At 43.8% G+C, this 13,972-nt stretch overlaps 1 protein-coding gene across 7 annotated transcripts in view; it reads left to right on the top strand.

Annotated features, from left to right (window-relative positions):
* Positions 1-13,972, top strand: part of UBR1 (ubiquitin protein ligase E3 component n-recognin 1) — a 142,608-nt gene that overhangs the window by 85,395 nt on the left and 43,241 nt on the right. For all 7 annotated transcript variants that reach the window (XR_005225512.2, XR_005225513.2, XR_005225514.2 and 4 more), the window contains exons 31-33: positions 10,706-10,799; positions 13,283-13,435; positions 13,867-13,964. Coding sequence is in view for 4 of the 7 variants with exons in the window: in XM_037900379.2 (XP_037756307.1) it covers positions 10,706-10,799; positions 13,283-13,435; positions 13,867-13,964 (345 nt within the window). In the remaining 3 variants the exon portion in view is untranslated. The remainder of the gene's footprint in view (positions 1-10,705; positions 10,800-13,282; positions 13,436-13,866; positions 13,965-13,972) is intronic.

Consider the following 13,972-nt stretch of genomic DNA (forward strand, 5'->3'; position numbering starts at 1 on the left):
TAAGGACCACATTTTGCCAGATGCTGTACAGACACATCTTGATACCAAAATTTAGGTTAAATCACAGATAAAGATGCCATTCATAGAATCATAGAATATCAGGGTTGGAAGGGACCTCAGGAGGTCATGTAGTCCAACCCCCTGCTCAAAGCAGGACCAATCCCCAATTAAATCATCCCAGCCCGGGCTCCAGTGTATCCAGTGAAGCTCATCTCTAGTAACTTTTCTCAAATCCTTCCTATAACAATATGCCAGGTTACCAAAGTAGCTGGGGAAAGAAGGAAACAAATCTTCACTTGCCGAAAGCCACTTGCAGATAGATATTTTAACTCCCCTTTAGCAGCATATTCAGTTCTTCTGTAGCTCACCTAAAGGAACAGGTCTTTAAGTGATTCCCTTCTCCCCCCACTTGGAGAGCTGCATGAGTGGGGAAAGTGTATGTGCCTGTGTATATGTTGACACCAGTATAACAGTGGTCTGACACCAGGGTGCACTATATTACATTCTTCACTTGACTTTTAGTACCTGTAAGGTATAATTTACTATTACATGCAAGCAGAGGTCTTACTTTAAATTCTTTTCTACTTTCTTTGTGTTCATGTTATAGTACAAGCATATTTGTTCAAACAGAAAGTTCTGCCCAGCTTACATAAGGAGTTCTATTGCCATTCAATTCTGTACTATTCAAGGCCACCTTTTGTGAAAAATTAAATCCTGTCGACTGCATATTGCAATACAACAGAATCTGTTAAGTTTTCATAATGGTTGCCAGTGATTTCTTGTATGTTAAGAATTAGTCTTTGCTTTTGGATTTGATACAGTAATTCTTCAAATGCTTGCTCATATCAGTTCCAGTGTAGGTGTGTGCTCACCCCAAGCATCGCCACTGGAAAGTTTCTTCCCTCAGAGGTATCCATCAGGTTGCCTCTGGTGCCCTCTGGAGTCGTGCCCTCATAGTTCTGGTATATAGGGCCCCACCGCCCCCTCAGTTCTTTCTTACTGTCCGTGACGGTCGCTGGAACTGCTGCTTGTCCTTACGTTTTCCCACACGTACCTCTCTCAGTCGTATTTTGTTGATTATCTGTAAATAGCTGTTTATCTAGAGTTTAAGTTTCAGATAGTTGCAGATCCTGCTTAGCAGGATTAGCCCTTCCCTGGCACTGGGGTATGCCTTCGTCCCCAGTATTCAAGTGGTGTGTGTTGTGCCATAAGCCAATACTGGTTAGTGACCCACACTGCAGCTGTCTCAAATGTTTGAGGGAGGCCCATGTGCAGGAGCGTTGCAGGATTTGCAAGAGCCTCAGACTTCAAATGAAGGAGGACAGGGACACTAAACTCAAATTCCTCCTTATGGAAGCAGCACTTCGTCCCCCTTTGGAACCAAATCACGTTACCTGGCACTGAGTACTTTGGCTTCAGTACGAAGCGTCCTGGCATCTCTAAGAGGGATGCAGCTCAGGGATCCCCCACTGTTGGCAGCAGCTGGTCTGCTGCAGGGCCCCCAGTGTCACAGAGATCATTGGATGTCACGGATTCCACAGATGTCACATAATCTTAGCCTTAGTGATACCCAATGACTGAAATGAGCGAGGGATCCCACCAACAGTCTGGCTGCTGGGGCAGTGGCAGATGCAGCTACAGTGACCATTCTGGAATTCCTGGGTATTTCAGCCAGTCCAGGGTCCACACTTGAGGAGGTCCTACTCAGTTGCATTGGAGTCAAGAGCTCTCGCACCACCTACCTTGGAGCAGGGACCAGTCCTCAATCCTGAGCCCGGTACTGAAGTGCAAGACCCGGCATCGCAGGACCTAGCTGGTGCAGAGGATGAGGAACAAGGCTCCTTATGGTAAAGGCATCCCCTTCCTCCTCTCCTGACAAGGCAGTGGTGGGAACAAGTATAGTACCTTCCCAGGATGACTACAAGGCACACCGGGAGCGCCTCAGGAGGGTAGCCCAGAACCTGGGTATCCATGCCCTGGTGGACATCTTAGCGGCTTCAGGGCCATTGTGGGTGGCTCTGCCTTTGAACTATGCCGTTTTGGACCCCATCAAGGCCTTTTGGCAGACGCCTGCATCCCTCCAACCTACTACAAAGAGGATGAAGAAAAAGTATTCTGTTCCTCCTAAGGGGTATGAATTTATGTCCACTGATTGCTCTCCCCCGCCACCCTGGGCTGTTATTTGAGCGGCAAATGAGCGGGAGCAGCAAGGGTTGGCTCCCAAGGCCTAAGACGCCAAAAAAATAGACCTTTTTGACAGGAAGGTGTACTCAACTGGCAGTCTCCAGTTCAGGATAGCAAACCAGCAAATGCTCCTGAGCCGTTATGATTTCAACTCCTTTTGCAATGGCAAAATTCAAGGAGCTTTTGCCGCAGGAGTCCAGGGGTGAGTTCTCTGACTTAGTTGAAGAAGGGAGATCAGTGGCAAGAGCATCCCTTCAGGCAGCTTTGGACATGACAGTTTCTGCAGCCTGATCCATGGCTTCAGCTGTGGTCATGAGAAGAAGTTCATGGCTTCAGTCCTTGGGGTTACCCTATGGCTTGCAGCAGACTGTGCAGTACCTTCCATTTGAAGGCAAGTCGCTCTTTTCAGAGCAAACAGACTCAAAGCTGCATAATCTGAAAGACAAGAAGAACCACCCTGAAATCGCATATACCGGCTCCCTCCCGGAAGCACTATAAGCTCCAACTGACAACCCGCTTCTACTCACCACAGCGGAGACAAGACTATAGCAGGAGAAGGAGTAGAGGCTATAAAAGGAGGCTTCTGTCCCGGTGCCAGGCCTCCCCGCCGAGACACAGTGTGGTCTAAGCAGGCCTTTTGATGGGATGCTCAAGGGCGACATACCAGGACAATGTGTGGATCCAGTTTCCCCTATATTTGTGGTCCAGTTATCCCACTTCTGTCGGGCATGGGCCCGCATTGCCTGAGATCACTGGGTGCTATGCATGATAGAACTGGGATACACCCTTCAATTCAGTTGTTCTCCCCCTTCCCACTCTCCCTCCTTGTCCCTCTTCAGGGACCCTGCTCACGAGCAACTTCTGGTCCAGGAGGTGCGGATGCTCCTCAGGGTTGGAGCCGTGGAAGAGGTTACATTGGAGCTAAAGGTCCAGGAGTTCTACTTCCTAATTTCAGTATCCAACAGGGATCTCGGACAGATCCTGGACCTGCAAAACCTCAACAGATTCATGAAGAAACTGAAGTTCCACATGGTCTCCTGGGCCCCCATTATCCCTTCTCTGGATCCAGGGGATTGATATGCTGTCCCCAACTTGAAGGATGCATATTTTCATATTGCGATCTTTCGGGGACACACAGTTCCTATGATTCGTTGTGAACCACATGCACTACCAATTTACTGTGCTCCCATTTGGCCTGTCAGTGGCCACTCAGGTGTTCGTGAAGCACATGACAGTTGTTGCAGCCTTCTTGAGAAGACAAGGGGTTCAGGTCTGCACTTAAGTCAACTACTGGCTGATCAAAGGTCAGTCCAAGGGCCAGGTGGAGGCAAATGTGTAGTTAATACAGTCAACTTTCCAGGATCTGGTGCTGTCAAGGTTCCTTCCCCACTCTGAACTTTAGGGTACAGATGTGGGGACCTGCATGAAAGATCCCCTAAGCTTATTCTTACCAGCTTAGGTTAAAAACTTCCTCAAGGTACAAACTTTGCCTTGTCCTTGAACCATATGCTGCCACCACCAAGCGTTTTAAACAAAGAACAGGGAGAGCCCCCTTGGAGACGTCTTCCCCCAAAATATCCCCCCAAGCCCTACACCCCCTTTTCTGGGGAAGGCTTGATAAGAATCCTCACCAGTTTGTACAGGTGAACACAGACCCAAACCCTGGGCTCTTAAGAACAATGTTAAAAGAAGAATTTTAATTAAAGAAAAGATATAAGAATCACTTCTGTAAAATCAGGATGGTAAATACCTTACAGGGTAATCAGATTCAAAACATAGAGAATCCCTCTAGGCAAAGCCTTGAGTTAAAAAAAGACACAAAAACAGGAATATACATTCCATCCAGCACATCTTATTTTACCAGCCATTAAAAGGAAATCTAACGCATGTTCTAGCTAGATTACTTACTAATTTAACAGGAGTTGTAAGGCTGCATTCCTGATCTGTTCCTGGCAAAAGCATCACACAGACAGACGAACCCTTTGTATCCCCCCCGCCCCTTCCAGATTTGAAAGTATCTTGTCCCCTCATTGGTCATTTTGTGTCAGGTGCCAGCGAGGTTATCTTAGCTTCTTAACCCTTTACAGGTGAAAGGGTTTTGCCTCTGGCCAGGAGGGATTTTATAGCACTGTATGCAGAAAGGTGGTTACCCTTCCCTTTATTTTTATGACAGGGGCTATTAATAAACATGCAGAAATCCACCCTTCCCAGGTTCAAAGGATATAATTTGTTGGGGCGATCCTTAACTCAACCTAGGCCAGAGCTTTTCTTCCAGAAAACCAGTTCAGAACTCTGGGGGTCCTCAAAGAGAGCCTGAGGAATCACCCCATGACCACAGCAAGGAACTGCTTAAAGCTTCTGGGGCATATGGCATCACATGAGACTATGGCTCGGATCTCTCCAGGCTTGGGTAGCGTCTGTTTCAGCACCAAGCCGACACGATCTGGACAGGGTGGTCTCACTTCCCCCATGGGTGATTTTCACCTTCCTTTGGTGGCTAGACTCCTGGACAGTATGTGCAGGAGTCCCATTCTCAAGACCCCAACTGTCAATGTATCTTGTTACAGATGCATCGGCGATGGTAAGAGGGGGCTCAATTGGGGATGCTCAGGGCCTCTGGTCCAGGGAAGAGCTGTTGTTACACATCAATATGAGGGAACTGAGGGCGTGCACCTAGCCTGCCAGGCATTCCAACCCCAATCGGAGGGCAACTGCATGTCGATCCTTACAGACGACATGACAGCAATGTTTTACATAGACAGACAGGGCAGAGCACGCTCCTTTCCCCTGTGCCAGGAAGCTCTTTGGTTGTGGGAATTCTGCATAGCCCACTGAATCCACCTCAAAGCCTCCTACCTCCCAGCGTCTTAGAACGAGTTAACGGATCATCTCAGCAGATCCTTTTCCCAGTGGTCCATTCATCCAGATGTTTTGAGCACCATTTTCCAGAAGTGGGGCACTCCAGGTAGACTTGTTGACAGTGGTGCACAACAAGAAGTGTCTTCAGTTCTGCTCCTTCCTAGGCCACAGCACGGGGTCACTAGTAAACACATTTCTCCTCCCTTGGACAGACCATCTCTTCTATGCATTCCCTCCCATCGTTCTTATACACAAGGCCCTGCAGAAGGTCAGAAGGGGCAGGATGTGCCTTATCCTGGTAGCCCTGGCCTGACCACATCAGCACTGGTTCACCACCCTCCTGGATCTCTGTGGACACGCAATCAGTCTGCCCCCATTTCCAGACCTGATCTCTCAGGACCTTGACCATCTACATCATCTGAGCCTTGAGTCTCCATCTCATGGCATGGAAGCTCATGGCTGAACCCCACACAACTGGCATGCTTTGGACCTGTTTGTAAGGTGCTTTTAGGGAGCAGGAAACAGTCCACTGGAGTAACTTACCTGGCAAAGTGGAAGAGATTCTCAATCTGGTCAGCACAAGTGTGTTTTGTCTACTCAGTCAACATTGCCTTTCATTCTGGATTACCTACTACGCTTGAAACTGTCAGACTTAACAGTAAAAAGAAAAGGAGTACATGTGGCACCTTAGAGACTTGTGGCACCTGTTGTGTGGTGTGTGGTTGCTGGTGAGTATTTGCTTCAGGTTGGAGGGGCTGTCTGTAAGCTATCAAGCATTCTTACAACTACAATACCCACCTGCTGAAGTGAAGAAACAGATTGACAGAGCCAGAAGAGTACTCAGAATTCACCTACTACAGGACAGGCCCAACGAAGAAAATAACAGAACGCCACTAGCCATCACCTTCAGCCCCCAACTAAAACCTCTCCAGCGCATCATCAAGGATCTATAACCTATCCTGAAGGACGACCCATCACTCTCACAGATCTTGGGAGACAGGCCAGTCCTTGCTTACAAACAGCCCCCCAACCTGAAGCAAATACTCACCAGCAACCACACACCACTCAACAGAACCACTAACCCAGGAACTTATCCTTGCAACAAAGCCTGTTGCCAACTGTGTCCACATATCTATTCAGGGGACACCATCATAGGGCCTAATCACATCAGCCACGCTATCAGAGGCTCGTTCACCTGCACATCTACCAATGTGATATATGCCATCATGTGCCAGCAATGTCCCTCTGGCATGTACATTGGTCAAACTGGACAGTCTCTACATAAAAGAATAAATGGACACAAATTAGACGTCAAGAATTATAACATTCAAAAACCAGTTGGAGAACACGTCAATCTCTTTGGTCACTCGATTACAGACCTAAAAGTGGCAATTCTTCAACAAAAAAACTTGAAAACCAGACTCCAACGAGAGACTGCTGAATTGGAATTAATTTGCAAACTGGATACAATTAACTTAGGCTTGAATAGAGACTGGGAGTGGATGGGTCATTACACAAAGTAAAACTATTTCCCTATGTTTATTTCCCCCCTCCACACCCCACTGTTCCTCAGACGTTCTTGTCAACTGCTGGAAATGGCCCACCATGATTATCACTACAAAAGGTCTCCCCCGCCCCCCTCCCCCCCCGCTGGTAATAGCTCACCTTAAGTGATCACTCTCTTGTTACAGTGTGTATGGTAACACCCATTGTTTCATGTTCTCTATGTATATAAATCTCCCCACTGTATTTTCCACTGCATGCATCCAGTGAAGTGAGCTGTAGCTCACGAAAGCTTATGCTCAAATAAATTAAGGTGCCACAAGTACTCCTTTTCTTTTTTCGAATACAGACTAACACACCTGCTACTCTGAAACCAGACTTAACAGTACCATGTATTAGGTTTCACATAGCTGCAATCTTGGCCTTCACCTGTGGGTGAATGGCTGGTTGATTTCTTGAACCCAATCTGTGGTCATTTTCTTAAGGGTTGAAACGGCTATACCCCCAGGTACACAACCCACTCCCTTCCTGGGACCTCAACTTGCTGCTGGCAAGGCTAACAGGTACCCCATTCAAACTGCTGGCAAGGTGCTCTTTGCTCTACCTGTCCTGGAAGGTGGCCTTCCTGGTCCATTAGTTCTGCCAGAAAGCCATCTGAGCTCTTACTTCAGAACTACCATACACTGTAGTCTTCAAGAAAAAGATGCACACCCGACCTTCCTGCCAAAATTGATCTCACAATTCCATAGTAACCAGGATATCTTCCTACAAGTCTTCTACTCGAAACCACATGCTAACAGGGAGGAACAGAGACTCCAAGCATGCGCTAGCATTTTACACAGAAAGGACTAAACCCTTTCCGAAATCCGCTCAGCTCTTCGTAGCCATTGCAGACAGAATGAAAGACTGTCCAGTCTTGGCCCGGAAATCTCATTGCGGATCACTTCCTGTATCCGCACATACTACGACCTCAGGAAGGTCACGGCTCCTCCCCTGACAGACTATTTTACAAGAGCTCAGGCATCATCGGAGGCGTTTGTGGTGCAAATTCCAATTCAGGACATCTGTAGAGCAGCAACGTGGTAGTCAGTCCACACTTTTGCGTCCCATTACACCAGGGTTTTTCAACCTTTTTCTTTCTGAGGCCAACCCAACATGCTATAAAATCTCCACGGCCCACTTGTGCAACAATAACTGGTTTTCTGCATATAAAGACCAGGGCTGGCATTGGGGGATAGCAAGCAGAGCAATTGTGTGAGGCCCCACGCCACAGGGTGGCCCTGCAAAGCTACATTGCACAGGCTTTGGCTTTAGCCCTGGGTTGTGCGGCTCAGGGCCCTGGGTTTCAGCTTCATGCAGTGGGGCTCCGGCTGTCTGCCTTGGGCCCAACTGAGTCTAACAGAAGAATGGCCATACTAGGTCAGACCAAAGGTCCATCCAGCCCAGTATCCTGTCTACTGACAGTGGCCAATGCCAGGTGTCCCAGAGGGAGCGAACCTAACAGGTAATGATCAAGTGATCTCTCTCCTGCCATCCATCTCCACCCTCTGACAAACAGAGGCCAGGGACACCATTCCTTACCCATCCTGGTAACTTAACCTCCATGAATTTATCCAATTCTCTTTTAAACCCTGTTATAGTCCTAGCCTTCACAACCTCCTCAGGCAAGGAGTTCCACAGGTTGACTGTGTGCTGAGTGAAGAAGAACTTCCTTTTATTTGTTTTAAACCTGCTACCCATTAATTTCATTTGGTGGCCCCCAGTTCTTATATTATGGGAACAAGTAAATAACTTTTACTTATTCACTTTCTCCACACATCCCCCTTAGTCTCCTCTTTTCCAAGCTGAAAAGTCCTAGCCTCTTTAATCTCTCCTCATATGAAACCCGTTCCAAACCCCTAATCATTTTAGTTGCCCTTTTCTGAACCTTTTCTAATGCCAGTATATCTTTTTTGAGATGAGGGGACCACATCTGTACGCAGTATTCAAGATGTGGGTGTACCATGGATTTATATAAGGGCAATGAGGTATTCTCTGTCCTATTCTCCATCCCTTTTTTAATGATCCCTAACATCCCGTTTGCTTTTTTGACTGCCGCTGCACACTGCGTAGACATCTTCAGAGAACGATGCACGATGACTCCAAGATCTTTCTCCTGATTAGTTGTAGCTAAGTTAGCCCCCATCATATTGTATGTATAATTGGGGTTATTTTTTCCAGTGTATATTACTTTACATTTATCCACATTAAATTTCATTTGCCATTTTGTTGCTCAGTCACTTAGTTTTGTGAGATCTTTTTGAAGTTCTTCACAGTTTGCTTTTGTCTTAACTATCTTGAGCAGTTTAGTGTCGTCTGCAAACTTTGCCACCTCACTGTTTACCCCTTTCTCTGGATCATTTATGAATAGGTTGAATAGGATTGGTCCTAGGACTGACCCTTGGGGAAGACCACTAGTTATCCCTCTCCATTCTGAAAATTTACCATTTATTCCTACCCTTTGTTCCCTGTCTCTAACCAGTTCTCAATCCATGAAAGGATCTTCCCTCTTATCCCATGACGACTTAATTCACGTAAAAGCCTTTGGTGAGGGACCTTGTCAAAAGCTTTCTGGAAATCTAAGTACACTATGTCCACTGGATCCCCTTGTCCACATGTTCGTTGACCCCCTCAAAGAACTCTAATAGATTAGTAAGACATGATCTCCCGTTACAGAAACCGTGTTGACTTTTGCGCAACAATTTATGCTTTTCTATGTGTCTGAGAATTTTATTCTTTACTATTGTTTCAACTAATTTGCCCAGTACTGATGTTAGACTTACCGGTCTGTAATTGCCAGGATCACCTCTAGAGCCCTTCTTAAATATTGGCGTTACATTAGCTATCTTCCAGTCATGGGTACAGTAGCTGTTTTAAAGGACAGGTTACAAACCATAGTTAATAGTTCTGCAGTTTCACATTGAGTTCTTTCAGAACTCCTGGGTGAGTGCCATCTGGTCCCGGTGACTTGTTACTGTTAAGTTTCTCAATTAATTCCAAAACCACCTCCAGTGTCACTTCAATCTGTGACAATTCCTCAGATTTGTCACCTACAAAAGACGGTTCAGGTTTGGGAATCTCACTAACATCCTCAGCCATGAAGACTGAAGCAAAGAATTCATTTAGTTTCTTTGCGATGACTTTATTGTCTTTAAGTGCTCCTTTTGTATCTCGATTCGCCAGGGGCCCCCCTGGTTGTTTGGTTAGCAAGCTTCCTGCTTCTGATGTACTTAAAAAAACATTTTCTTATTACCTTTTGAGTTTTTGGCTAGCTGTTCTTCAAACTCCTTTTTGGCTTTTCTTATTACATTTTTACATTTAATTTGGCAGTGTTTATGCTCCTTTCTATTTACCTCACTAGGATTTGACTTCCACTTTTTAAAAGATGCCTTTTTATCTCTCACGGCTTCTTTTACATGGTTGTTAGGGCACGGTGGCTCTTTTTTCAGTCTAATGCTGGCCCTGCTTGGCGGACCCCCTGAAACCTGCTCTCGACCCCCTAGGGAGCCCTGGAACCCTGGTTGAAAACCACTGCATTACACCATCACCCAACAAGCCAGAGACAAATGCGGGTTTCGGCTGAGTGGTGTTGCAGTCAGCATGCCAATGAACTCTGAACCTTCCACTGGCCCAACTGCTTGGGAGACGCCTACTGTTGAAAGTGTAGGTGATCATTAGGAGAATCTTCTGTTGCTGACCTCAGTCAGCAAATCACCTCCATCACCAGATACTGGAGCAAAGACAGTACAGCTGAAATCCCAGGCAGATAAAGTGATTGAACACACTGATGCCTTTTTCCAAAAGATAATTCAACAGAGAAGGATGTTCATTTATTGACTGACAATTGATTTCAGATTTTTTTTTTTTTCCTTTGGTAATTTCACATTAAGATAGGACTGGATAGAACAAGGGGTGGAACTGTAGCAGCATAGTTATGCTTGTGCTCCCCTGTCAGGGCATTGTTGTGAAGAAGTTTGCAAAATCAGATTTCTAACTTGAATGTGCTTACTGTGGATAAATGAAAACTTAAAGGGGTTTTTGTCTGTCTGAATTGACCAAATGTGTACTAATATTCTTTTAATTTTTTGCCGCCCCCCCCCCCCCCCCCATCTCTTTCCAGATACATTAGATCCTCTTTTCATGGATCCAGATTTGTCATGTGGAACCCATACAGGAAGCTGTGGTCATGTAATGCATGCAGCCTGCTGGCAGAAGTAAGAGGATATCTTTGCAATACTGTTTCATGTTTTATCTCAGATTGGTGTCTTAAGTATCTAAGAGTATACCAACACAGCAATACAAAATATTTAAGTTCAAATAAGAAGTCAGCCAGTCCAAGTACTCAACCAGAGAAAAATCAAAGAAATCTGGTACAAGAGCCATCTCAAAAACCAACAGAAGGCAGTATCAAAAGGAGCCAAGTCTCCATTGGCCTAAAGAATAGTCTAAGTGGGGTAAAACTGGTCAAGAGCAAGAAGCCACCTCTCATAGATGGGACCTGCATCATGCCCTTACGGTATGCAACAAGGGACACTGATAAACGTCCAGGAGAGAGTTACACAGCGAATGATCTTCGACCATGTATGCATGTCACTAGACCAGGCCTGACTACACTTAAGGACCAAAGCAGGCCTACCCCAACCAATCATAACTGTCAAGTGACTGCAATTGCCTCTGGACAGAAATATTTAAGGACTTGACTACGAAGGGCTTTTTGTCTACTAGTGCTTTTATATCACAATGAGTGACATGTTGGTTAGAAAGAGAGACAAACAAATATTGACAAAAAGCCTTAGATTGGTTTAAGCTGTGAAAAGTAAAGTTAGACATTTCTTCACAGTGAGATATCAGAAAGATATGAAGAGCTGGATCAACCTATTATAAGTTACTTTGTGATATCACATGATACAGACACTATCTTGGAGGCTTTTTGATTTTTATATTTGTATGTGTCAGTTGGCTATAGTCTAGTTATACTTTCAGTGCTTATTATCTGTTTTTAATATATGTTTTTATGGTAAATATCAACATAAAACAAATAAGCACCCTAAAAATCATACAGAAAAATGTTCCTTGAGTATTCTACATGAATGACTTCTACTCTTGGTAGATCCTATCCACATACATCTAAATAGAACAACATTGAAACCTGGTTTCCATGCCCTTATAAAGAAAAAGTTAACTTACTCTGTGAGTAGATAGGATTAAAAGAAATGGACAGAAGACTCTCTTCTCTTATACTAGATTTTGCAGAAGGTTTGAGTATAATCTTTTGTTCATTACATAACTGATATGTTAACGTTTTAGTTTTACTCAAAAGAATGCCTGCCGCTTACATTTTAAAGGAAAATATATACACACACAGCAGACAAAATACTGCAAAACATACTTTGTCTAACAGACTGTTTGGAATGAATGGAATACCTATGTAACTTCCATTTTACATTTATTGCAGCTCTTCTGCCTGTTATATTGTATAATTTGGAAATATAAAACGTGTTTTGATTTTTGTAGAGTTTCATAAACATTTTGTACGTGTAGACCATTTTTTCAGATACCTTTGTCATCTTTCTTTTGTTAGATTTGCTTGCCTTTTCCTTCATTGCTCTTAAAATATTATCATTTAATTAGAAGATTTTAGTTTAAATTTAGACCTAAAGTTAGACAGACAAATACGTTTATAAGCTGCTTGTGTGTCTGGTTTTCACATATGTGCTGATTTTAGATGCTCAACTTTGAGCAAACAGATTTGAAAATTGGGTTCCTTCTCTACTAATGGAGGTATCCAGGCCATCGAGACCATGGGTGAAATCTGCATGCTTACTGCATGGATAGGGAAAATTAACAATGAAACCTGGAAAAGATCACTCTTATTACACCAACTCCTATTTTAATAGACTGTCTCAAAGTATTCCCATACATATTGAAAAGTAATCTGCTCCCACCTTTTATTGGGAAAACTATCTCAATTAAACTGATTTTCTTTCCTTTGACCGCATATTTAATGTGGGTTTCATTGTGGTTTTTTGTTTTTAAATTTACTTATACCACAGTTCTATGTATCCAAGGTGAATTTTCTGTAAGGATGTCTTTGAAATGTAAATTATCCCCTTCCATTTTACTTCAGCAAAAACAAGGATATATTTTTATATCTGGTGGTGAGACTGGATCCTCACAACAGATAAGTCACTTATGGACATTCATCCATGAAATGCTACTATTAGCTGTTGTTAAAATAACATTTATAGGATATTTATGTATTTACCTTTGCTGTGGCTTAACTTTAAATTTATAATCTAGGAATATAATGTGTGTATGCTTGAGGTGCTTTAGGATGTAACATTAGTTTAAAATGTTGGGGGCAGGTAGGTAGCAAATTTCAGTATTGCTTGAATGTAAATATATTAAATAAAATACACACTTATATGGAGGTTAAAAGTAGGGAAATCTCTCTGCTGTTCTTACCTGGAAAGTGCTCTGAAATTACCTGGTTCACATATCTGTTCAAAGATGTAATTTTGTTTTGGTGTCCAAGCATGTGCAACATCTATGTATTAGTTGTGTAGCAAAAGAGGAGTCTGGTTGTTGGCATAGAAAAGTACACACCAGATATACCATTTTGCCATTTGAATTCTTATTTCTGTGTTGCACAGAGGCCGTTTTCCTTGCTAGATGATTTTTCTTTTCAATGTTGCAGGTACTTTGAAGCTATGCAACTGAATTCTCGACAGCGTCTTCATGTTGAACAGATTTTTGACTTGGAGAATGGAGAATACCTTTGCCCGCTCTGCAAGTCTCTGTGCAACACTGTGATTCCCATTATTCCTTTGCAGACTCAGAAGATAAACAGGTGAACTCCAGGGACAGTCTTATTTCATGATTCTAAGAATAAAAGCTGTCTAGTGCTTGTAGGGGAGGCAACCTCTGATGGAAAATTTTGAATAATCTTTCCAACTGCTATATAGGGCTGCTTAAATCCTTATTGATCACCCATCCTGTTGTCTGTCCTGGCATCCAAAATCTATTCTTGGAAAAAATTTCTAATACCATGGACCACTTAGGTTTCTTACCAATGAGAAAGTATTTCTAGTACTTAATACAAATTCTAAAGTTTAGTTAATGTTTGCTTAGGGTACCTAAATAGTTGTGTAAATGCTAACTGTGAACTTGTTCTTTTTCACAGAGATGTACTATATGTTTTTCAAAGATTAGGCTTCAGGTCATCAGGTCACTGTTTACCTATGTTTTAACATAAGCACTGCTTTTTATTTCTATTCTCAGTGAGGATGCAGAGGCAGTAGCTCAAGTTCTGTCCCTGGCTAGGTGGTTGGAGATTGTCATGGCCAGGATATTGGGGTACAGTGCGAAAAACACTAAAGGTTTGTTA

This window comes from Chelonia mydas, chromosome 6, assembly GCF_015237465.2.
Source record: "Chelonia mydas isolate rCheMyd1 chromosome 6, rCheMyd1.pri.v2, whole genome shotgun sequence".
In the NCBI taxonomy this organism is placed as follows: domain Eukaryota; kingdom Metazoa; phylum Chordata; order Testudines; family Cheloniidae; genus Chelonia; species Chelonia mydas.